The sequence below is a fragment of the Amblyomma mixtum genome, chromosome 5 (genome assembly GCF_055824585.1).
Source record: "Amblyomma mixtum isolate Tamu chromosome 5, ASM5582458v1, whole genome shotgun sequence".
NCBI classification, from domain to species: Eukaryota; Metazoa; Arthropoda; class Arachnida; order Ixodida; family Ixodidae; genus Amblyomma; species Amblyomma mixtum.
In genome coordinates this window covers 78554319-78580131 of record NC_143016.1, presented here as the reverse complement: position 1 = coordinate 78580131, position 25813 = coordinate 78554319, and the positions used below count along the sequence as shown (strand labels likewise).

Below are 25813 nucleotides of genomic sequence, written 5' to 3'. Positions count from 1 at the left end.
ATTGCTTGAGTGAAATTGAAACGCATGAACTGACGTATAGGCGAGGCAGCAGAGCGTCAAGGTGCTCTCAGTGAGCGCGATAACGGACCCATTCATTGCGCTTTAGGCTTCCGCACTGCACAGACAGGGCCAGTAAAATTGGGAGGGCAGCTGCGCGGCTAACATACTAAAAACTGCACTCTAAAAAAAAAGAACAAAACGACAAAAACAGTCTGCAATATTTGACGTACCATCAGCGTCGAAAGCAACGGAAACTGGGCAGCTGAAAAAAAAAACACAAAAATGTAAGATGCTGCAATGGAAATACAGGGGCTTTACGTTAGCCCTTAGAAAGAGCTGCCTCCATGCCTTCGAAATGAAAATCAATACCGCGAGTTGTCTTGTTCTTGTTTGGCGCGTAAATTAGTGCGGACAAGTTGCCTATGGTACCTTCATTCCTCAGTACTATGTTTAAGACATGGCCATACTTGTAAGGCAAACTGAATTAATTGAGGAAATCATAACGACTCACGATGCCGTGACTTAGAAGAAACGAGGTTCAACAACAATTTCTTCTTTTCTCTTCGTGGTCAGCAACAAAGGCTATTCGTTGTTAATACATGCTGTTCAAAAGCAGCCTCTGAGAAATGGGCACTAGCGAGCAGCGCAAGACTCGAATGCATGTAAAGCAACAACAATAACAAAAAAAAAGATGAACATACCTGAGCCAGTTTGTTTCTTTTTCAGAGTTCTCGTGTCCTCTTGCGCTGTTTTGCCGTCATCTTATAGCGCTTAGCTCAAGTTGCCCATTTATTCCACAAGATGACGTCGATGAACTCGTGTACTTGAATAAATCCGTCGCCGCTGTGGCCACACGAGAACAACAGGGCCAGAAGGTTTCACTAAGTAGCGCCTACATCAGGGAGTTTTGTTTTTGGAACATGTTTTTGTGACGAATGTCTGCGCTAGTTCATGTGTATTAACTAGCCATCGGTTTTTAACAAAAGTAAATGGACCGCACTCGGTAATCAGGCGCGGGGGAACGATACGCGTTGGGATACGAGGTTACGATAAGGGCCGAAAGTCGGGATGATAATGACGATCATCCTTCGACAACTCCTCTGAAGTGTCTGCCAGCCATGCTTTATTTCTTTTTTTGCAGTGGCGATGAATGCGCCGTTTCATTTGGCAGTCCCAGGGCGCTGCCGAGCCATTCCCTCGTGACTAGATTATTCAGCGTTAGAGTTCACAACTGAATAACAAGTAGAATTCTGTTGTGATAAATTATTAAAAATTTATTCAATGATGTATTTACAGGAAATGTGGTACAAATTGTGAAGTTGAAAACATCTTACAAAGTAAGTACAAGCTTAAAAGGCTTAAGTGAGTGTTGCTTTTTTTTTCCCGTCCTTATATCCAGAGAGGTAACGGTCTTTAATTGTTAGCTTTTCTGCTGTTTCGCTCGCAAATAACAGGGGGTAATAAAACAAGGTTTGGAAAGGGAAACATGCTGAGAGGAGGTTGGAGGAAAGGAGGGAGCATATCTCTCTTTTTGTTTGTTTCTTTACGACCTCTTTCAATGTGCTACGCTTGCTGATTTGTTAATATTTTTGTTTAGATTTGTTACCGCTGGATGCTGTCTGGATTGCGTGATGAAAAGAAAACAACTAATTGGCAAGGTCCAGCGGATTCTATCGAAGGAAAACACATTTCATTGAGCGGACCTTCTTAAATGTCCTTTCGATTACTCTCTCCCGGCTAGCGAGAAGCTCGCTTATAACAGGTTATTCTCTCTGCGTATATTTTCGTAATTTTTTTTTGGTGCGGACAAGTTGCCTACAGTACCTTCATTCCTCAGTACTACGTTTTAAGACCTGACCATACATGTAAGGCGAACGGAATTAATTGAGGACGAACAGAACGATTCACGATTCCGTGACTTAGAACAAAACAAGGTTAAACAACAATTTCTTCTTTTCGCTTCGTGGTCAACAACAACGGCTATACGTGTTGTGTTTGTTTTCAACTCCGGCCCTACTCACTCAGCGGCTCATTCGGTCTGCCCGTGCGCTAGCGATTGATTAGGTGCCCGTTGAGACGCGTCAGCACCGTACACTGGCACAGAACGTAACGAACGGAGGAGGTTGCGCGGAGGATAAGACAAGTTCCAGCGCGCATCCACTCCTAGATTGTTGGCCCTGTTTTTGATTCAGTTCCCTCGGGAGGAGAATGATCCTTCTCAAGCCGTGCCGGCGCGTATGCAGGACCTCGCACCGATGAAAGCCCGACTAAAAGCCCGACGCGTTTGAAAGAGAAGGGTGCCGGTAAGGATCTGACCCCCTCTAGGGGCGCCATGATGCCTGCTGACGAATAGGCCCGGGCTTGTGGACTCTAGAAACGCCACACGCACACGTCCTGAGGCAAGGCACAATGGCCAAGGGAAAGGTTGTCCTCTTAACGATAACAACACCTCGTTTTTTTTTTTTTTCATTACGAGAGAAAAAGAAAGCATGCTGTCTTGGAAGTCGTGGCGTGTAGTTACATCAATCTGCCGACATATTAGCGTTAGGCGCTTGAAGAAAGCAAAACGACAACAGCACTGTCGGGATACATTTGCATTACGTCGTAAGAGAAAAGTTGTGGTTACTTTATCGCTGGCCTTTTCGCTTGCTCTGCAAATGAAGGCCCGCTGACAACATGATGATTGCAGTTTGAGTACATGAACAAGCAGTGGTCATTAGGACTAATATTGCTCGTTAGACCAGAGGCCAAAAGCATGTAGGAATAGAGATGGGGTTGGACTTTCATGGTGTGGCCAGAAAAAAAACGGAAGGAAGGATTGCACAGGAATATATTGAGCAGCTATCGCTCAACAATTAAGTATACACTATACTCATCACGGCTTCATTGCAGTCAGGCCGTGAACAGCACCATTTGAACACAGTCATCGGCGCGCACTTGTGTAGCCATGCGCCACTTCGTTGGAACGGTCACGTCACACATCAGCCATGCAGTACAAGGAGAGTATCATTAGTCATTCGCGTTTCCCTAAAAGCGCGGTGGGCACGAGCAGACCGAATGGTCCTCGCGGGATGGCCGGCTGGCAACTTTTCGTCAAAGCCTCCTCTCAAAAGCAAGCAAACAAGGAAGTGTTCCTCTCGCGTCGCGCTGCTTGAACAGAGGCGCAATAACGGCAGCAAACCATTGTCCTGGAGTACATAAATTGTCTGCCGGAGCTTTGCGGTAGTAGAATTCTAAACCGCTCGTCACCGCGTGTATAACAGTATATCGCTTTGCTCTGTCTAAACCGAGACGGCCAACAACAACTTCGTCGAAACCATGAGCTGCGGCGCACACGGAACGGCGAACTGCTTGTAAACAAGATCCGTCTCAGGTATTGTAACTCTCACTATATCGTTACGGCGGCAACGGCGGTGGCTCAGAAAACAACGCAACGTTTTTTTTTTCCTTTTTTTTTCGCGTCGCCTGATCTTGCAACGGGAAAACATCGGGGCGCGATGTTGGCTAAAACGTAGGTGTGGACCAGGCTGGGGGTGGAGAAAAGGGGAGAGGGGGTTTTATGTGGCAAGGGAAAGGGGAGGAGAGGGCGAGCGGTCGGCACGTTCCCCTCCCCCCTCTGCCGGCGAGAGAGAAGACAACTGAACACATGCACTCGCCGTTTGATCCTAAGTGTTAGTCGGAAAAGACCCTCGACGTTCTCTAGGTTCTTAGCTGCTCAGTCCTATAGCATGGAAATTCTTGTACACTACGTCTAAGCGTCCGCGTTTTTGCAAAAAACGACGCAGCGATAGAGAGAGAGAGAGAGAGATAGAGCGACGTCGCGCATGTGTGTGAAGAAGTGGCTTACATTTTGTGCGGAAACAATTTGTGTGTCTGGAGACAAGAATCACCGTCATCATCGGTCGCAGCCCTCGTCGTATGTGTGTATATATATATTTATATATATCTTATCTCTCTCTCGTCTTCTTTTTTTTTCTTCCCTTCACGTATATAGACATCGTCCACCACTGCGGCGTTGCGCACAACCATTTTTTTTCCTTGTATCTCTCTCTCTGTAACTTCCTCTCATTATTATAACCGAGCCTGGTGGGGCGATGGTGGTCCAAACCCATCCTTTCGTATCATATATATATTATATATATTTGTTATGGCTTGCCGAAAAAGAGTGGCTTGCATGTATTTTTTTTTACAGGCTTCCAACAAACGGAACAGATATGAAGCGCCATCTGTCCGCAGGCGCACACACTGGCGTGCGTGCCGCGACGGAATAATGAAGCGATTTGTAGCACTTTGTGTTTTGCTGAAAAACAGCAAACAGGTGGGGGTGAGAAAAACAAAAACAAAAACGGAAGCTCACAAACAGCGGGGTGGTAATGGGGCGGAGGACACTTGTACGGACGACTGAACAGAAACAGGGGACCGCAAGTGAAAAAGACACAACCATCAGTGCGCTCGAGCCAACGTTCACTGTACGCCCTTGCGTTTGCCAAAAAGTGACAATGTGTGTGCGCCATGGAAAGGGGGAACAAACGAATGTATGATTGAGGAGAGGGAAAGAAGAGGTCTCTGGACTAAAAACGAGGGTTCGGGACAAGTAACAGAGAGAGAGAGAGGAGAGAAATGAGGCAATATTTCGGACGTTTTGTGCATGGCACCACTCAGCCACAGCCGCGAAAGGACAAAAAAACAAACAAACGCACGCACAAGCAGCGGCGCGTCTAGCTGGGCAAAGAGGAGAGATCATGTTTTAATAACAGCGCGCATGTGTGTGAAAACAGCCTATGTCTAGAAACGTGCCACCATCGTTTGCAGTAGCCAACTGTATTTCTCTCTCTCTTCTTCTTGTTCTTCTAAACTTTTTTTTTTTACATTGCATTCACTTGATGCGCCGCGCGAGTTTTCTTTGATACAGGAAAAACAAACAGAGAAAAACAGATACAATAAAATTGCAGATAGCAAAAACGCACATGTTGTATGGCAACCATCTTCCATTGCACAACGCGCACATGTTAACCATGGAAGCAGCAGTACAACCTTCGCGAAGAAAACAATGCCGCCTTGTAACAACACTGCAGGCGAGAGTCCCCCGCCGCGCGGTGAACAGAAAACGCAGAAAGGCATACACTTTCGATCCCACACTCCCTAACTATTGGAAGGAGAGAGGAGAAGGTTTAGAGATGGGGAAAGGTTGGAAGGGTTTAGGGAGAAGCGTATCGTTATGCCTGCCTCGGACAGTTCGCTCAGTCGTTTCGTCTGAACCGCTACGCGAAATATAGCTCGAACGCGCTTTGATTTATGTGCTTTTGCTACTTTTACGAGCGAAGAGCTTTCTTATTACCGAAAAGGAAAACAGACTGATCACGATTTCGTAATAAAGTATGCAGAAGCGCTTTCGGGACGCGTGATTTCTCGTGAAATAAGGAAGAGGGCAGTGCCACCGGTAACCTATAGGCATTACGCTTGCATCTCATACGGATGATACTACGTTATTGAAAACAACAGCTCAGTTGCTATCAATTTACTTTGAACTGTTATTCCCAATTACAGGGATTTTTGTGCACTACGAGAACAGCTTGGAGCTAAAACTTTAGAACGCAATAACTACTGTCGAGGAGGAATGGTCCTGAGCGCCGGAAAAAAAGCAAAAAAAAAAAAACAACTTTCGGTGGACTTTTGTTCAGTGGGTAGGTTGATTGTACGCTTACAATCACCTGTTTTCTGACATAAGCTTTCTTTTTTTTAAATATTGCTGCAAACAGACACTGGAGGACTGTGAACACGGCGTCTTCCTACGTTTCAGGCAGCTTGACACCTCATAAACGGTCGCTCGAAAACGAGACCTTGCGAGATGAGGCAACAAACGAAAACTTTTGCCGCATTTGAGAGAGTTATAAGCTTATATACTTGACGTTCAAGCGGCAGTGGGTACCTGAAAAGCGTTGAGTAAGCTAGTGACAAAAAATTCAGTAACGATGCATATACATATTTTTTTGGGGGGGTCGTGCGTGTACCGTTCTGTCATGATTACGGATAAGAAGAGGAAGATGTGAGAAATTTGTGTGGTAGTGCAGTAAATTGACATTCATGAAAACTGTTCAATAGCTTTTATGCACGCAGCATTTGGACAGCCTTTGTATTTTCCGAAGGCGCGGACGATGGTTTGGTTAGTTTACACGAAGGCGCAGTTCTGCATACTGGCTGAGGCCCCCGTAGGGGCGACCGAAAGTTTCTATGACAGCTATTGAGTTGTGCAAGAAAGCTGTAAGGCTGCAAAAGCGTGTATACGTTGATTTTTGTCAAGTAGAAAAAAAAATGATCGCTCTTTCTTTTCCGCTTGAAGTATGCTGTGTCTGGATTGCCGAAGAGCTTTACGTCGTACACGATAAATTTGCAAAGCTTGAACAGCGTTGATCGCTCAGCGCAGATCTTTTTTCGTCAGTCACAATTGTTTTACGCCGGAAAAACTCTTGCTTGTAGACACCGACGTAAACTGCGCACACACCTCTAACATACGCTGTTCTGTCGTTGGACAAACGGGCTAGGGGACCCACTTTGCCTCAAGCTAGAAGGTAAGGATGCCAAGGACATTCCACAGCGCTCGAGAGGTTATGGCGTCTGCAATGCACCTACGTGCTCTAAAGCCAATTATTTCGTGATGCGCCGTTCCTACAAAGTCGTTCACGTTCGAACGCTTGGCGATAGACAGCGGTGAAGTTGAGCTGGCAATTGAAATATGCTGTACCGGGACGTCACTGGCAGGGACCAGGGCAAAAATGAAGAAAATAACATATTTAAGCCATTGGCTAAGGCGTGGCTATTAGCAAGAAGTGTACGTGCAGAAGCTTGTGGTACAGCAACCGGATTACGTCCGAATACAGCGTACGGCAGCGAGACGGTGCGGTTTACGGTCGCAAGACTTGGCATTAGTGCTTATTGTCTCATATCCGAGACAAGACGGCGTTTGCGCATCTCCGGGATGCTTTGAGGGATGGGAAGGGTGGAAAGTGGGGAAATGAGGTAGCGTGCATAACAGCCTGTCTCGTTTCACGGGAAGCGCATTGTGTGCCAGCTTTTGCTTGGCAGGTGTGTGCGGAGTCGGAGCCGTTTTCACACGGTTTTGTCGCTGAAGAAAACAAGAAATTTTATTTGCTACTTGTTGAGCTTGCCCGAAAAGACAACAGAACTCTTCAAAGATCGGTCACAGAGGCGAACGGGCGCAGAGCTTAGATGGGAGTGCGGAAGCTTTGTTATTACGACGTTATTCGGGACTCGCAGAAACGCTCACGGAAAGTGCACGTCATGACGACCACTGTCAATATTGGACGAATGGGACAAAGTAGCTTTTCGTCTCCGCGAACCGGATTTTGAACGTTACCCGGGAAGGAAGCCGTGCGCAAGACTAGAGCTGGTTTAACACATAGTGAATCAACTTTGCGCTGCCGACGTCCGGTGCTTGCGAAAGGCAGAAGGTGGAGCCACGTGTGTGAGGCGTATGCCGGCGCTGGGAAAGCGGGAGCTCGGTTGGTTCGAGACGAAGGCGGGCGAGCGAAGGAGTTCGAGAGAGAGACTACGCACGCGGCCATTATGCGTGCTTCCCCGTGTTGCAAGTGGTTGACGGTGGACTTATACACACCGTCTGGCGCCAATGGACGTTAAAATGAGAGTATTGGTCCTTCCTTGAGAGGCGGATGCGGGGCTGAGATTTCTCTACTGTTCCGCTCTTTCGAGTGGCTGGCTGCGCGCGGTCATCACACGGTGTGTCACGGCGCGGCTTATGCGCGAGAAAAAGCGGGGACTAAAGATTTTTTGGTGCGCGTCTCTCCCAACTCCGTTCGTGTCGCTGGACAAGGCTTTTGCGGCACCCTGCTTCTGGACTCTGTGGAACTCGGACCTGCCCTCGCTCTCACGAACTGAAAGAAAGAAATTAAGAGAGCACAGCGCTAGCATTTCTCGAAACGGACTCGCACCTTTGCTGCGAACATTCGTCTTCACCTACACACGTGGCTCCGCGGTGGTTTGTGAGACACTTCTCTTCAGGCAAGGCAGATGATGCAGGCGAGTGCGTCCCTTGTGCTTGCAGGCTGGTAGTTAGGGGATGGAGGCGGAGGAAGGGGGGGGGGGGAGGTGCGAGACAGGGATAAATGGGGATAGGAGGGGGAAGGGTGAGGTGAAGAAGGGACTCCGTGCGCGGGTCACTCATGCGGCGAGGCACGGGACGGGGATAACCAAAGGAACTACAGCTTGGCCGGCGGCGGCGGTGGCGGCGGCTTTTTTTGCATGCACGCTCCTGGAGTCGCCTGAGACGTCCCGAAGAGAAAAAATCCTCGACAACACTGGCTAACAACTTTGCAGGACGCGCAACGGGACGAAAAAGAGAGAGAAAACCAGGACACTCGTTGCATGGTTGAAAGCTGATGCAGTCAATGAAAAGCAGGTATTAACCCATAAAGGCACATAGGAAATAAAATCTGTTTGTGAACGGCTTCTGGAGCAGCCTTTCTCGCAGATATACACCTTATGTACACATGCCTTTTCTTGAGCGCACGCTAACGGCGCCTGGGCCCGGACGTCGGCGGGAGCTGCTCGCGGGTCTCTCTTTTTTTTTATTTCCTCTCTCCCTTCGGCAAGTATCAGCTTGTTAAGTAGAACTATGTTATGTAGAGTGTGTTTCTTAACGGCAAAAAAGCAAACTTTGTTGTGCTGAGCATTGTATGCGTTCCTTGAACCCGGAGAGCGTCCCGCGACGGGGAGGCCTGCCCCCGATCTCGGAGCGTGCGCGTAAGGTCCAAGCAGGCTTGGCCGCGGCGACCCCTGGCGGCGGCCGACGGCGGCCGGCGGCGGCGCACAGCGGCGGCGGCGGGCAGTCCGAAGGGGAGGCCGCGCCAGGGGTTCACCACGGCGTGGAGCGGCGGCTTCTTCTTGCGTTTGGAAGAGAGAAAAATTCGCGGCAACAACGGCGGCGGCGGTGGCGGCAGCGGCGGCAGCAGCAGCGGCGGCGGCAGTCCTCCTATCGCGAGAGGCGATGAGTTCCCGGCGCAGGGTGCAAGAACCCCCGCGTGGTCCTGTGTGCATACATTGTTGGCGAGTGCAGCTTTTGCTCGCTAGAGAGGGTCACCGGTCACCTCCGGGTGTGCAACTAGCGCTTCTTTTTTTTCCCCTTTACACACACATATATGTATAATATATATTATATATATTTATATATATATTTATATATATATATTTATATATATATCCTTTCTTCTTCGTCTTAAAATTCAAAATCGCAGCAAGCGTTTTGTTTTCTGCATTGCAGAAGTGGCAGTTCCAAAGCTACGGTGCTGTACTCTTCAACGTTGGCCGGATGCAGTGGAGAGACACACACACACGCACGCGACCTCTGTTGTTGCGGGAGTGCGCCGAGAGAGAGAGAGATAGAGAGAGAGATTCGAAGGGGGAGCGAAGGGGAATGTGCTGCTGCTGCTGCGTCGAAGGGCAATTGGAGTAATTGTAAAGTTGAGTCCCTTGAGTTAAACAACGCTAGAGAGAAGAACGAGGGGGGGTCGTCCTGCTCATCCGCGGGACCTGAAGCGGAGGCAGGCGTCTACTCTTGTCACACGTCCGTCGAGCGGCTGGCGACGCTGGGCGAGCGCGAGTGCAGCACCACACGGTGTCCATTGCGCGTCACGTGACCGTCGCTGTCCACCACGATGGCCGTCTGGGCGGCCGCCGGAGGGTCCTCTTCGGCCCCGGAGGCGTCGCCGCCACCGCCGCCGACGCCGCCGCCGCCCTTGTACCGGCGCCAGGCCCGCTGGATGACGCGGGCGCAGTACTCCTCGCGCTGGCGCCATAGTGTCGAGCTGACCGGCTCGTAGCCCGGCCGGTCCAGGTGGATGACGGTCTCTGTGATCTCGGGGGGTTCCTCGATGGCGTGCCCCTTGCGGGCGAAGAAGTCCCGCGTCAGGGCGTCCAGGATGTCTACGCAGTACACCATGTCGTCCTTGCAGATGGGGATGTCCAGGGCGATCAGCTTGTACTTGTTCGGCTTGGGGATCTGCAGCGGCTCCTCGAGTGCGTTTACGAAGTTGGTCAGGTTCGCGTAGGTGACGTACTGAGTGCCCTTGGGGTCGAATTGCTGCCAGATCTCGTAATACATGTCGTAGTCGTCGTCGGTGAGGCCCTCCTGCACGTCCTCTGTGGCCTGGCTGTAGTTCTCGAGGATGACGGCGATATACATGTTGATGATGACCAGGAAGCTGATGATGAGGTACGAGACGAGGTAGGCGACCGCAATGCCCCGCTTGCCGCAGTTGCCCTCCGAGTCGTCGGTGGGCCGATTGCAGTCGCGCTCGTCCATGATGGCCGCTAGGACGCCGTCCCAGCCGGCCGACGTGCACATCTGGAACAGCAGGATCATCGACTGGCCGAAAGTCTCAAAGTTGAAGTTCTCGTCGACGCCGTAGCGGTGCTTGACGTGCATGAAGAAGGACATGCCGAAGATTGCGTAGATGAACATGACCAGGAAGAGCAGCAGGCAGATGTTGAACAGCGCCGGCAGCGACATGGCCAGGGCGAACAGCAGAGTCCGGATGCCCCGCGCGCCCTTGACCAGCCGCAGCACACGGCCCACTTTCACCACGCGCACCACACGGAGTAGTGTGGGCGACACGAAGTAGGCCGCGATCAGGTCCTTGAGCACCGTACCTGCGCGAGAGGCCCGCGCTGCTCTAATCTGCTCTACACGCATGCTCTACGCACACACACACACACACTAGCAAGGCCCAGATGCATTTCCTGTGGCGTGCGGGGCTGCAGGCCTTCATTGCCCGCTATTTACTGGACGACCCCAGTCACGGCAAAGAGTATGCGCAATGACCGGGCACGTTGTACGTTTACTGCACAGAAGCATGGACATTGGAAGGAGGTGCATAAAAAAGCTGTGACGAAGTACACATCCAATCTTTTCTATTAGTACGTTGCCTGCATGTCGTGTCTAGCTGCGCAGGAACTTGTTGGGAGATGACATTGAAGTAGCATACGCAGATCTGTACGCCCACTTTCAGCAAAAAGTTTGGTTAAACTGCTGGACTGAATTAAAAGAAACGTTTTCGAAAGTAACTTGTTTGTAGTGTGCAACACCTAAATGTTACTGCGGCTCACGATCATGGCCACATTGTTTCTTGCCTTCTTAATCGCAGGGAAACCTTCATTGTTCGCTTTGAATTGCAAATCATAAGCAAGAAAGCGTAGAGATAAATGCATTACCTAGAATGGACAGGATGACAACTACGAAGTCGAACATGTTCCATGGCTCCCGGAAGTAATGCCAGCGTAGGGCAAAAATTTTGAGCAGGCACTCGGCTGTGAAGACAGCGATGAAGAATATGTTGAGCCGCTCTAGGATGGACTCGAACAGCCGGGTCTGTTTGTAGTGGTCGAGCGCCATGACCGTCATGTTGAGCACTATGAAGATCATGATCGCCATGTCGAACATTTTGTTTGTGGTCAGGTCGAAGACCATGGCTTGGAGTTTGAACTGCAAAGATGGAAAATAACAGCGGTTTGTTTACTAAACCACTCATTGCCTATTGGCACTCGGGATGCTTGAATATGTAGAAGTAGTCAATTGAAAAAAAACCTGCGATAGCTATCGCGTATATGCTTTAGCGACGTATGAGAGGAAATATAATGCATGGGGAGAAGTATATGTGTTCAGAAGTTAGTTTGCGCGCTACCGATTGCTTCTAACCTCTCTGATACGGTTTTTGAAAGAACAGCTGGGCAATATATTACCTGTAATGCGGGTTACAGAGTTCAGTGAAATTTGGGTCGCTTATGAGCAACAGTTGAATTAATGAGATGTCGCATCTGAAGGTCTCAGGCTGAATAAATGAGCCCGAGTTTCGCTTTGATTATCAGGAGTACGCTGCCAAACTGAAAGAGTGGTCAGGCTATGGAAAAACGCATGAGCTTGTCATAAGATCAGGGCCCGTATTACATCTAGCGTCCCTTTTTAAAACTACCTTTTCGGTGACACCTGATTGGTCAAAACGTCGGAAGCGGACACGGCGGTTGATCCTCTTCTGGCATTTTGGCAAATCGGGTGATATTAAATCGGCATGAAACATGTTTACAGCGTTTCCAGCATTCAAGTGTACTTCAAACCAGCTCGCCCATCACAGTTACTGAAGCGTTCGAAAAGTGCGGAATAAGGAAGAGCTGCTGCATTGAGCAAGGCTTCCTGCCAATTGCAATAATCTGTGAGCTTGCGAAAATCGCTATGATTTCCAGAATCATAACGAGAACAAAATTTTAGGGTAGTTGAGCAACGTTGGTCAACAATACACCCGAGAAAGTTGTGTTTTTTTTTAAAAAAACTTAAATCCATGCTCATCCTCGAGCACTGACCTTGTGTTCTGTTATGCGAAGGTAGCGGACTAACTTCCATGAACCGATCACGGTATCCATCACCTATTAAGTCAACCAGAGCTTCTAGAAGTTCCCCCATAAATCTTAGCACACAATGCCACTTCGTTCCCATGGGAGGACATCACGTGCTCCCAATTCCCCCCCCCCCCCCCCCCCCCCCCTTTAACTGCGCCCTGTGCTCCAATGGTAGCCCATCGGGCGCTCGAACTCTTCCTCATGAATTACTCCCTCGCATGCTACCGGCGCCGACGCTCCCCACTTCGTTGTGCAGGCAGTTCTTTCACACGGACAAATCTGGAAGCTGTTCAAGCCGCAGTGTGCCGTATGCAGCTGCCTCTGTTATAATGTCGAACAGCCTGTGTACGTACCCTAGGCCTTGGAATAGCTTTGGCCGGCTTTTTAGAACCCATTTTCTTCATGGCGTTATAGTATTTCTTTTGGTCTTCAGTCATGAACATTTCTAAAGATCCTCCAGCCTGGAAATAGGACGATGGGGAGAAAAAGTGTGTTATACCATTTTTTCAAGCAAGATAGAATGTTCGATATGAGACGGAAGGGATAATTTAGAAAGTGCTTGTCACACACCACACAGCTTATATTTATAGTGGGCAGTACATCTATGCAAAAAAGGGGCACTTAGGCATAGGGTAATAAACCCTATGTCTAAGCGCCATGCCTCAACATCAAATCACCGATAGGCGTTTTCAGAATATACTCTAAAACACGGATACACACAGCGAGAACATTACGGTCGCATCCCAATTGAAGCGCATCTCATGCGGCAAAGCGAGTGGTGAGCCACATACAATCGCTGTACATAAAATGCGCAAATAGCGCATAACGCGATCATAAATGGATTGAGTACGCACCTTCTTTTTCTGTTCGTTGAAATTGTCGATAATCACACCGATGAATAGATTCAAGGTGAAGAACGAACCGAAAATGATGAAGAACACGAAGTATAGGTACATGTAGATGTTTGCCTCGTATTCGGGTTGGTCCTCTTTCTGCAAAAAAGCACGGAGGGAGCGCACATAGTCACATCAAGAGGTGAACTAAACTACTGTAACGTTCACCCGCTTTGTTTTATAACATTTTTGCGAGTTTTCATCAAATATGAACCTGCAGGTGTGTGAATGAAACATGGACTGTGCCCTCGCCACGAGCGAACTTTTTTAAACAATCTTTATCATATACGTTATCTTCTTTATCGATTCGAATGGGCCAAGATTTATAAAATACGTTTTGTAATTCACTCTCTTGAATTAATTTGTTTTTATCGTGTTTGACTAAGTGATGCTTCTGTGTCTATGTTTAACGTTCAGTAAGTTCTGTTTTCACTTATTTCGTTGGGCTTGAATTTCAACTACTGCTTTATGCTCAATAATTTTTCAAATGTGTTTATAATACTTTTGCTTTCTTTAACCTGTCATAATAGCCATATCTGAGTAAAATGAGGACTTGTGAGGGGCCAAGATCCACGTCAAGTCGTCATCACAGCTTTTAGTCCTGTGTCCTTCTAACAAAAAGGAAATAAAAATTAAACTGAATTGCTCGATGCAGCCTTGGCATGTTATGAGCGTGTTGTTTTGTGAAAAAGCACCAAACACGTAAGGTACAACGTATGAAACATGTGTATGAAAACAGCAAGTGAAATTCTGACACCCATTTGAAAATAAAACTGTTGTCTGAGAAGGGCTAACGACTAGTAGAAAGTTCATTCTTCAAACAGGCAATTATTGCGCTCAGTGGTCTATTGTGCTTAGGTATTCAAAGGCTGTCCATTTTTATTACAGTAGGAAGCAATAAAGATTGTCCTTGAAGCACGACTAATGTTAAAGAAACTAATTTTTCTTCTTCTTGCTAGCTAATAATGCTATGGTACTGGACCCTATTACATTTTTTTTTTGTGGGGAAATTCGCGCAGGCCATGAATTCGCGCGGCATCTGTGCGGAAACCAAGAACTTCAAACTGTGAAAAGCATAATAAGTAGGGCATTCTGATCAAGACCTACTGAACTCAAGGCCTGCATAGATAGCACTACTCCAGCACGCATGTCCCAGTTCATCCATTTCGCCGCTAAGGCAGAAACAATATTGGTGATGTGGCGCTACTGTATACCTGCGCGAACAAATGGCCTCCTTCGTCATTTTATCATTAATTCAGCTGTGTTAAGCGCGACGGTGCCGATGAAAAGAAACGAGCAAGATCGAATACGCTTTTGTTTCCTGTTGTGGAGTGAGAAAAGTTGTCGCTATATCTCTGTATTCATTGCTGATTCTTAGAGAGCATAGAAACTCAGGGCAAATGCTGTAAAATTGCACGCAGAAAATAGCAGATGATGATAATGATGATTATAGCCGACGAACAGGTCAATCGAGTGCCCTCAACGGCCTAGAAGCTAACGAAAATTGGCGCAGGCAGCTTCTTAAGAGCCAGCTAATTGTGTAGGTCCGTAGTTCCGATAGGTCTTGGTTCTGACGAAGTTAAATAGAGTAAGTGCGATTATCTCTGAAAAATAATACTTGGATTCCTATCTGCAGCTGCTCATTTTTACCTTTAGCAGCGCTATAGTGCAGCCCGCATATCTTGACCAATTGTTTAACAGAGACCAGTAATTTTTCTAAGACATGCAGGCACGGCACTGCGGATTACTCTGACGCGCACTATTTAGCTTCTAATAAGGCCTGATAATATGCATTTAAAATTATCTGTGGTATCAAAATGTCAAAATTCACGTGGCACTACCGAATAACAAGCTAATTGAAGTGCGTTATTGTCAAACATACGAAATAGTGTACTTACGCCGCCTCTAGAGTCGATTGCATTGTCCATTATGTCCGTCCAGCCTTTGAATGTTGCCTGAGTTAGAGAAAATGGTACATATAAAAACATGTAATAAGGGCCCTTCCTGAGAGACCGTGGGCCATCAATGACTGCAGTGTGCAGCACAACAGAGACTGGAACAAAACATGGCATGTCACTTCTATATGAATCGTTTCCCATCATTTACAAAAAAAAGGAGTACTCTCCGACGCTACGCCCTCGTGTATCTGGGAAGTTTCGGGAACAGTAGGCGTGAACTTGAGAGTCATTTTGCGCAATTCAAGATATCTAAACTGAAATCGTCGAACTCGCACAATTGTTGAAAAGTGCTAAAAAACTGTAATTGAGACAAACAACGCATTTCGGAATCAAATTCTTAGCGTGCTGTCTCCTGCCGAGCTATACACAGAAGATTTCATTCGCAAGCACCAAATGCATCTGATTATTGCATCTGTCCGGGCGAAATGCACAGGGCACGATGCGCAGATTGAAGAGTCGAGGTCTGTTCTAAACTGAACATGATTGCCAGTATAGTGTACAGGTACAAGTGGTATGAAAGGGAAGCATTCAGATAATGATTACGTCAAAGGTATTAGTTGAAAGCATGCTTTTTTGGTTTTTATGGGTAATTTTAATCTTGACGAAAGGTACCATCAATATTTTTGATGTTCAACTCAAGCAAAAATGAACCAGGTTTTTGGATTTGAATGAAGTGCTTTCTTTCTATTGCTAGCGCCTGCACCTTTCAACAAATAGGCGATGAAGGATTGCGCGCTTTATTTTCTGTCCATTTGCAGCGAATTGAAGAAAATGTGCAGTATCCAACATGGTTCATGGCCGTCGGCATACTCCGTGGAGTCATTTCTTTAGCATCTTATGAAAGAACAATGTAATGCAGTGTAAATTACAGTTTAATACTTCGCAATTCTGAGTGCAGACATGAGTGACACATTATTTGTTTCAACTCGTGTTAACAGGCAGTTTAGACGCAGCTGTTGTGTTGCCTTTGCTTTTTGTGCACGGGCGGAATTTACGAAGTTCAGAAAGCGAATACTGCCCAGGAACGGTATGAGCAAAACACAGTGAGTTGTACACAAGAGGACAGAACCATAATATAATGTAGTCTATAGGACATTGTTGCAATGTTATTTAGAGAGCCTTAAAAAAAAACTTCTTATTTTAAAAGAAGCTGCCAAACCTAGAACTGATGCATGTTTTTGAAGGCATGCAACTATTATCAGACACGTCAAGTGAATGTGTATTTGGAGAAGCTAGTTCGATTACATTGCTGAGCTTGTTGGCACTCGCATGGAAAAAAACACTGCAATCATAGCACGCCATATTGTCGTGCCCATGCGCGACAATATGGCGGGAGGTTGTGGATGTGACCACCACTGACCACTTGAAAGAGGGCTAGGTAGGCGTTGAGGACGTTGTCGAAGTTGATCATTGGGTTGTCCCAAGTGTAGTTGTTGGCCTCGCAGGTCTTCCGGTTTGGGACGTAAGAGCTGTTGAGCCGCGTGCCGTTGGCGTCGACGCAGCGGTAGAATTTTCCCGCCAGCATCTGGACGCCCATGATGGAGAAGATGAGCCAGAAAATGAGGCACACCAGCAGCACGTTGAAGATGGCGGGGATGGCTTGCACCAGGGCGTTCACCACAACCTAGGTTCCGCAGCAGCAGCGGCGGAGGGAAGAAACGCGCAAGTGTCAGATGAAAAAAAAAAAAAAACGGGTTTGACAGCATTCTCGACCGCAGCAATGTGACGCCGACAGGTTCTCATGCCCCCTCCTCTTTATTTTTTATTTTTATTCTATAGCCGTGGCAAGTGCCTTTTGACACTTGCGTGGGATGCGAGCTGCTATATTGTTGGTTTAGGCACGCAGGAAGAACGTGCCACTATCACATGATGCGTTGTTCGGAATGTGCATGTTTATTTTTATAGGCTGCTTTGCAACTGCACGTTATTGGGAAGAAAATATGACGTGCTCTTGCATTTTCCTCCGGCTGTAGGCTTTACCCTCAACATCATGACCTAAACTGACGTATTACTGAAGTCTGCGACGAAGGTTTAGCAAATGTGCTGTGATTGGCACATTTACAAACAAATTTAGCCTTGTGGACGAAATTGTTATCCCGACAATGTGAATCGTTGTGTTGCACACTTGTGGGAAGTTGGGACCGCTGACATCCACTGGTATATAGGCAAGTTCTGAAACATTTACTTCTGATTATAATGTAGTTATATTAGCCTGCAGTGCGGCTTAAGACACTGTGGCTATTCGCTGTTTTATATGGCGGATAAAGCCAGCGTAAGCAATGCAGTACGTTTGCCTCTTTGTACGGTAAACAACCTACTGTTTATAGCTTGGCCCATAATTTTACTCTTAAGAACACTTGGAATATGCTAGAAGTTCGGCCGCGTCATCAGTAATTTATCTGAAAGCCTTCTGTGTCTTCAGGCAAAAGGCCGAGCGTCAACTGTGGGTGAATTATATACTCCAGAGAAACACAATACTACAGTTGAATGTAGCCCCCCTTTCATAATTAAAACGCATAAAGAGGAGGTGGCTGAGAATGCGGTCAGCTGACAAACGTTGGCGAGAGCGAGTAAGCATGTAGAAAGTGATCTCGAACTCGTTAAGTAAGCTTTTACTGCACCCCTCCCCCTTTTTTGCATTTACTGTACCAAAAGTCACCTTGCAAGAAGCATCGAGACTGCGCAACTGTTTTATGCTTGTAGCACCAAAATATAAAGTGAGTGCTGCGTTTTAGCTGATGTGGGTGGTGATAGCTCTTGAAATCTTTACATTCTTTGTGGTTGTATCCCTCAATTAAGCGAATAATTTTTGGTTCGAGAGTTATTTTTTACGTTTTCAGCGCCATAAGTTGTGCACAAATAATTAATTGCTACATTAGAAGTAAATCGAAAGCATTTACATAATTTACAGCTTGATTGCGAGTTTCCAGCCAGCTTTGTGAATTGAGACAGTCAAAGCTTCACGCGATTGCTTCCAGAGCTGTAAACTGTTATTCGGAACTCGACTTCCTAAAAAGATAATGCTTGACTTTCTTCTATTCGTTCTTTAGTTTGGTGAAATGCGTTGACGGCTGTCCAAACCATTGCAATGGCTGATGTTACGGCGGCAACTTTACAGTGGGACTTGACTGCGAAGCTGGTTTTTCTGAGACGCGGAGACTTTCACAGGGATGAGACTTGTCCCTTTTACTTACGCACCACTGGGACTTTTTCAGACACATGGCAGATTGGTAACGTTTGAAAACATTGCGTCCTGCTTACATTTGGCAGCGCAGCAGCCTGCTTGATAACTGTGCTGTTGAGAATTCCTAATTACACGTAACAGACAACGTTTACATAGACCCGAGTTTAGACTCATCCGCCTGCTCGCAGTTCGCTAATAACAGCGGACAACGCCATTAAAACTGAGAACTAAAGCGGAAATGGTAGATTTCAGAAAACATGCGCAATCCAAACCCCTAACTGTGCCACTGTAGGCAATGACTCCACTAGAGGCCTAAGTGGAAGAAAGAAGTTGGCAACCCGGAAAGTGCACCAAGGACGAGATGATTGTAAATTTAAGCAAGGCATGTATACTATTTCAAGAATCTCAAGGATGGGAAATAAAATGACGACTAAATTCGTTATGTCCACGGAACTAGAAATGACCGTCTGGTTTAACCTGTATTCATTCTGTCTCTCTAACCGCGCTTTGACGCAAATTCTAAGCCTATGAACAATTTCAATTTGACATGAATTTTGGTTCAGATAAACACAAAACTTGAGACCAAGAGTGTAAAGTATGAAATTAAATAGGTCACCACAAAGAATACAAGGATTCGTGCAGAGCCCGTAAAGAAGGTGAGGAAACGTGTCTCCGAAAATAATAAAAACCTTTCTATGACAAGGTCGCTAGCTCCAATACATGGAGGGAAGTAATTGTGGCTAGTAGTACTAGTCTTTTTATTAGGATTATTTGAATTGGTGCGTGTATTAAACGAGATTTGTAACATTGTGATAAAAAGGCTTTGCCATTCGACTTTGTGCTCGGAATGCACCATGCTTCGATGTGCAAAGCAAAGTAGAAAAAAAAATATGATTCAAAAGGGTATAAACTCAAATAGGGCAGTTTGTTTAGTGAATGCCGCCATAGGCTAATCAAGCCAGGACAACGTAAAGGAACGGGAACATATAAACAGTATCAATATTCATGCAGCAATAATTAGTTTTCAGTGTGCAGTAATGTGCGAAAAATTCTATTCTACTACTTCCATAGGGCAACATGGTCAAAGCGAGCTCATTGGCACATTTCACATGAGGCACAAGAGATGAAAAACCAGAAGCAGTAAATGAAAACGAGATGCAGAGAAGTTCATGAGAAGGGAAGAATGAAGTTGTGAGTGATGTAGGATGGTCTGTTTTCTCCACGAGTAGCCAACAGTGGCAAGAACGGAGCATGGCATTAACGTTAAGCTGACTTCGTTCACAGTCTCATTTTGTAAATTTTACCCTAAACTTGTACATGAGCCTCCGCTCACCAAGTTGACGACTCAATGGGCGTTGTTGTTGTGAGGCATGAAACACGCAGACAAACATGCGACACCGATACTTGACGAACAGACATCGTTGGATCGCTCACCTTAGGAGTAGGAGCACAGTTGGTACACGAATAGCACGCCACAGTGTTTCACCGTCAGAATATGTTTACGAATGACAGATACTTACCTGGAACGTTAAAACAGCCATCAGGTGCGATGGCGCTTACGTGTGGAATCTCAGCGAGTGCAGGCACGGGCGCATGCTGGCAGGCATGAGCACATGCAGTGCCACACAGGAAAGCATGCAGTGACATTCCTGTGTTTCGAGGGCACAAACAATATAAAGTGTCATGTATCGGGTGCGTATTCAACCTTACGCGTTCCCCGTAGTCACCTCGGCAGAAAGACGGCGTCACTGATTTTCGAGAGGTCAGCAATGTGTGACTAAACATAATTGGCAGTCCAAAAACTGGACGTGACCTTATCTGAAGAGCTGACTGGGGGGTCGCGAGTTCTTTGTGTTTCGTTACTGTGTGCTTTAAAGGGTACGCAAATTAGCTTTCCACAAATAACAAAACGTGTCTGTGGTGAGTGTTTCTGGCCAAGCTTTGCAGGCATAGGTACATGTGAAGCACATTTGCTTGAGCCACTTGCCACAGCCATATTGTGTGCCGAACAATGTACGAGGCAACCAATGCGCGCGCACTAAGACTTAGCATTCTTTACCCGGTTGTCCTACCATAAAAGAACCATATACTTCACATGGGACAAGTTTCAGTGACAGTCTTCGATACTAAGTGCGGATGCATGGCAGACGGGCACTAAATGTGCGTCAGAAACAGACACAACCTATTCTTTGGGCATTAAAGTTCTCTAACGTGCATTCTACGTCACATCGGGCATTACAGGAGTGTGGTACGGTGGTGTATCGGCACTTAGTAACAGACGCGAGTTGTATTGAAACAACCTGGTGCGCGAAAAGAAGAAATTGCTCTATTCCGGCAGATCTTTAACGAGCTCTTTTTGTTGCAGCCACGCTTAGCGAAGCACTTTGGCAGTTCACAAAAAATGCACCGTTGTAGCTGTCCACAAGTAGCTGGTATAAGAACAGCCAAAAGCTCAAAAGCATGTGAAAAAAGAATCCACTAAGCAGCATAGAGGCATGTGCCAATCACAACAAGCACACAAAGGCAACTTGCGAAGCTTTTTTTTGCTTAGCGCAGTAACCAACAAACTTAGCTTAGAACGAACAAACACTTGTAACTTTTACACATTTTAGGCCTCAGCATAATTTATTTTCAAGAAAGTCTGGATAGAAGAGAAGGCTTCAATGTCCGGTTTGTAGTACACTTTTACTGAATGCTTAAATTCTTCCTCGAATAATTAAAACGGTGACAAAGTCGCTGCATTTTACGCAAATAAAACAGACAAAATAAACAGACAAGACACCCTATTCTGCTTGTTTCTTTAATGCTCATTTTTTTTTATTGCCAGGCTGTCATGTGTTTCTCCAAACACTTCACAAGTTTCACTTTCAGTAGAGCATGACAAAGCTGCCTACACTGTCTCTTTACCCTGGCTGCTGTCATAGTTTGCAGCCAGATTTCAAGACTTACGATAAGCAATGCGTGAGCTGCTGTAACGATTAAGACTGCAGTACATGGAAATAAATGGCACAATGTTCTGAAAAGCTCTTTGATGTGCTGCTGAATAAAAGCAGGAGCTAAAAAAAAAACAATCCGGAAACTAATCAGCTGCGGTTAGGCACAAGTGCTCCTACGCGCAGCCACTAATTTTACACCACCACCAGATTCCGTTCCTGAAACACTGCGTTAAGAGCGTCGTTAGGGCTCGCAAAAGTGCCTTAGCCACAATAAAAACATGGCAGAGAGAGAGCTATTTACGACTTCTTTCTTCTTGCTTTTTGCATTAGCTGCAAACGAAGGTGTGAATTAAAGCCTTCCGACAGCCCTCCGTTCCGTCTTAACAGTCGTAAAATTATAGTAGCGGAATTCAAATCATAAGGTTAGCTTTGCTATACACTTTTTTCAGCTTCTGTTGTGTGCTGTAGATATCTGCTAATAAGCACGAAAGCGCTGGAAAGGAGACCAGAACAGGTTACATACAGACGCAGAAAGGAACCCGTGCTGGTCTTCTTTTCACCACTTTCGCTACGCTTAGCGATAAACAACTTCGCAAAAAAGATCTTGATATTTAATATCTTCACTTAGGGTTTGGAGTGATGCCTTGTAAGCAGAGAAAAGGTCAGATAGGATCAAACACTAATATACAGCCTTTGTCAGAAGCATGGACCAAGAGGATCCGGTTCTGGGCTGCGCTATGTGATTCTTTATGCGTCGCCAGCGTTTTAAATTCCTTGAACAGAAGAACGCCTTTCGTCCTCACCGCTCTGAGCGTTAGAACTTTGGCAGATGCTAAAATATCCCCACCACACGGCTTAGTAGCAAACCTCTAGGGCCTTTTGCTTCCGACAAAGGCTGTGCGCTGAGCCCTTAGCATATCTTGTAATTAATCGGACCTGATATTCAGTCATGTTAAAGGCAGTGCACAGTCGTCTGGGGATCGTACACTGCCCGTGATTAATGTATTCAGCGCGTTTGTACTGTACACACCGAGAGCAATAATAACCCCGCATCGATGCCAGTAGGTATCACTCTCACGTCCACTGCCTCAGGCAGCAGTCTGCCGTAATGAGCTGTGTTAAGCACTGAACGGGGAATGAAAAAAATGCTTTCAACTCGTATTTATTGACTGATGTGTTGTAGTAAGAGTTACTGAATTGACTTGCTACCTTTAACCCTGCGGTATTCATTTCACTGGCTAAACCAATCCACTTCGTGAGACCGCAAGAAGCGAAGCTCTTGGCGCATTGTTTCAGCAGTGTACTCAAAGCAAGCGCGACAACGCCTAAGTATGCAGGTGCGCACGAGCCTACAGACACTCACACACACGCACGCACGCACAACCACACAAGGTGACGACAACGACGACCACCGAGCACGTCAAGCCCACACGGTGCTACTACTCACCCGCATGCCCTGGAACCGGGACAGAGCCCGGAGTGGTCGCAGGGCTCTGAGCGTCCGCATCGTCTTGAAGGCTTGGATGCGGCCCGCCCCCAGTGCTGACGCGATTAGATTGACCACTGACACCTGGCGAGAGGAACAGTCCGCGGCAGGTGTTGGTGCCTGCGTGCGGCTGGGGCGCTTAACGCGCGCCCCACCGCTGCGGGAAGCTGGTGGCTTTGGTGGGGGGGTCACTTACCTGGGGGACATTTGGAATGGGGGGGACGAGGGAAGGGCGGACGGGCAAATCGAGGGAATCGTTTGGCGCTCTGGGGCCCGGCGCCAGAGGGATGAAAAAGGCAACGCCAATTTTCAGCCTAATCGTCTGCTTGCCTGGCTCCGTCATGAACGACATTGTGACAAGCTTTCAGGTGCTTACTATGTGATGTTTTCTTCGAACGAGGTAAATTTCCGAGTCAGGGTATACTGAAACGCCCGCGTTGCGTCTTATTGTGAGGTCTAGGCTTGCGCGAGCAAAGCCTCCCAAGAACACTCGGGAAAGTCCGCTCTTTCTCGGGCTTACTCGCTTTTGTTTTCAACTGTCCGTTCAAAAATGGCTGTCCCTCAAAAAGTTGCTGTTGAGAAGTGTCAGGCTTGTCCTCTGCCTCACTGTTTGCGAATTTCTGTTCGTTCGTCCAAGTGTCCCTTGTTTCTTGTATCGTCCACGTACAGCCAGGACAACGGACAACATACACACAAGACATATGCGTCGTAGCATGTTCTCGCCAACCTCCCTCGTTTAATAAAGTGCTATTCTAACATGCGTTCTTTGACATGATAATTCCTAAACGCCGCACCCAATTATGAGTGCCTACATATGCGCTAACCTGAATGTCTTTCCATCTCTGAACAAATCTATTTCATTCGATAAACTACTAGCGAAGTATCTATAATCTTGACATAAAACTTCGGCGATTTGATCATCTTACTACAGCTGTCCTGTCTAGCTTGCTAGTGGAATGATTTCAAGAACAGCAGCTTCGATCTCATTTGTTCATTATGTTACATAGAAACCATGACATGTTTTGGAATATTCTCGCGCACTTCTCGTTCCAACCTGCTGCGTGCAGTCACTTTCACGCTAGGCCGGGGTGGTTAAAGTCCTTCCTGCAGTTGCCATCCGTTTGACTGCATGGTTTCATAATAACGCTTAGATCTTCGGAAAAAGAAATACATAAAGAATTAGGACTGACAGTGAACGTACGATTTCTGTTCTACCTTTAAATAAATTTGAAGACCTTCACCAGATGCTAACATTCGCTGACTGTCGTACGTTCACATTTTCTTCAAGTGATGGCAGAACATGATCCTTGATGGGCTTAAACTTTTCAATCCCTCTGCTTTCCTGAGAGTCATGAGTGAAGGAACGCTGGCGAGAGCAGCTACAGCAGCAAGCCATTCGTGGCGCATGCCTCGCACCAGACTAGGACAGCACCACAGACGGACAGAAGACACGACACATAACGCGCACGCGCTGCTAATGAGTGCTCACTGAGTGCGACGCGTTTCGTTTACAGTGGTTGCCGGGTATTAAAGGCCGCCTGGACGCCTCTTTAACATTCTAGCCACGCTAAGGGACCTTGCCGTAAGAGTCGCCGTTTGACTCGGCTTCAGATACTTGTCTAAAAAGTGTAACTTGGTGCAGCAATCAGCAACATGCATTTTGTTGCCAGTGTTCGACTCCTTGTATCGATCCTTTGTAGATGTTTGTCGACTTGGCTTATGTCCCAAGACACTGAAGGGTAGATATCTTTAGTCAACAGCCGTTTCTTGTTTTCTCAGAAATCGATCAGGCGCTGTCGTGAAGAAAACAAAAAAGAAAATTCCTTGCTGTGTAAAATCGCACCCAACTCTCCTTCCAGGGGTTCCGTCCGGCTGGCTGGCAAACACTGCGAACGAGAGCACGTACGCAGGGCTGTGATGTGTGCCTCACAACGCCTGCCGTGGCAGACCTTGAGAGATGAGTGGGTATGTGAGTGTGTGTGTGTGTGTGTGAGTGGGTGCCCCCTAAGCTGGGTGGTGTGTGGTGGCTACTTACGCGCATTCCCTCCAGGCGGGACATCGCCCTCAGAGGTCTGAGCGCTCGTAGGGTGCGCATGGTTTTAAAGGCAGGGATTCGTCCGTAGCCCATCATGGCTACGGCCATGTTAAAGAAGGACACCTGGGACGGAGGCAGGTTGGTTCGGTTGGGTGGAAAGGGCGAGGAAAAATGCGAGGCAGAACGAGGCCTCGGGGAGACAGACAGCGCAACAACAAGGTGACACTGCACAGATGACAAACTGCAAGGGAAATGATGGTAGAACGCCAAGGACAGAACAGCAGCTTCTGGCGCACAATTGTAATTCAGAACCTTTCACAGCATCGTAAAGTGAACTGCACACTCATTAATGCTGGGATATCAACTAAACAACTGTTTCTGCATCAGAACCACGTTAAGATAATTAGAAAATGTATTTTTTTCAAGCCCTGAGGTGTTATTATGTGCTATCAGAAGAACTCGAAGCTGCTGTTGCGTGTCCATTTTCATAGGAATTTCAGTTAAAAAAATTCATCGCCGTTGGCGTAAAGAGAGCAATAAAGAGATGGCCATCGATTGATGACATTGAAAGAAGACAATTCTGCTTTCTTTACTTGACAGCATTTCCCCCAGGTTACCTTTTCGTGATTAGTGAAGCCGTTTGTCCAAGTGGTGTCGTTTGTAGACACCTAGACCATCTCTTGATGGCTCTCTTCGATACACAAGCCACAGAATTTTTTCTCAGAGTTATTTTAGCTGTTAACCTGCAGAGCTTTTTTAGCAGTTTCATACTTCTCTCATCTGCAGTTTTGCCAAGGAAATGCAAAATAATACTTTCTCATCTCAGCCGCAGTTAATCCACGTGCTTTGATAATGTTACATTTATTTAAACCATTAGTTTAGAAAATTTTGCATAGTA

General features: G+C 46.8%; 1 protein-coding gene across 9 annotated transcripts in view; it reads right to left on the bottom strand.

Annotated features, from left to right (window-relative positions):
- Positions 1 to 1254: 1254 nt before the first annotated feature.
- para (sodium voltage-gated channel paralytic) overlaps positions 1255 to 25813 on the bottom strand; it is a 204739-nt gene continuing 180180 nt past the window's right edge. For 7 of the 9 annotated variants that reach the window (XM_089545192.1, XM_089545195.1, XM_089545196.1 and 4 more), the window contains 7 exons: positions 22842 to 22964; positions 16635 to 16898; positions 15215 to 15271; positions 13278 to 13415; positions 12777 to 12884; positions 11245 to 11515; positions 1255 to 10683 (listed from right to left, as the gene is read on the bottom strand). In XM_089545192.1, the coding sequence (XP_089401318.1) occupies positions 9593 to 10683; positions 11245 to 11515; positions 12777 to 12884; positions 13278 to 13415; positions 15215 to 15271; positions 16635 to 16898; positions 22842 to 22964 (2052 nt within the window). In that variant the 3' untranslated portion in view covers positions 1255 to 9592. Of the gene's footprint in view, positions 10684 to 11244; positions 11516 to 12776; positions 12885 to 13277; positions 13416 to 15214; positions 15272 to 16634; positions 16899 to 22841; positions 22965 to 24915; positions 25039 to 25813 lie in introns of all 9 variants that reach the window. The other 2 variants (XM_089545193.1, XM_089545200.1) reach the window with 1 other exon arrangement.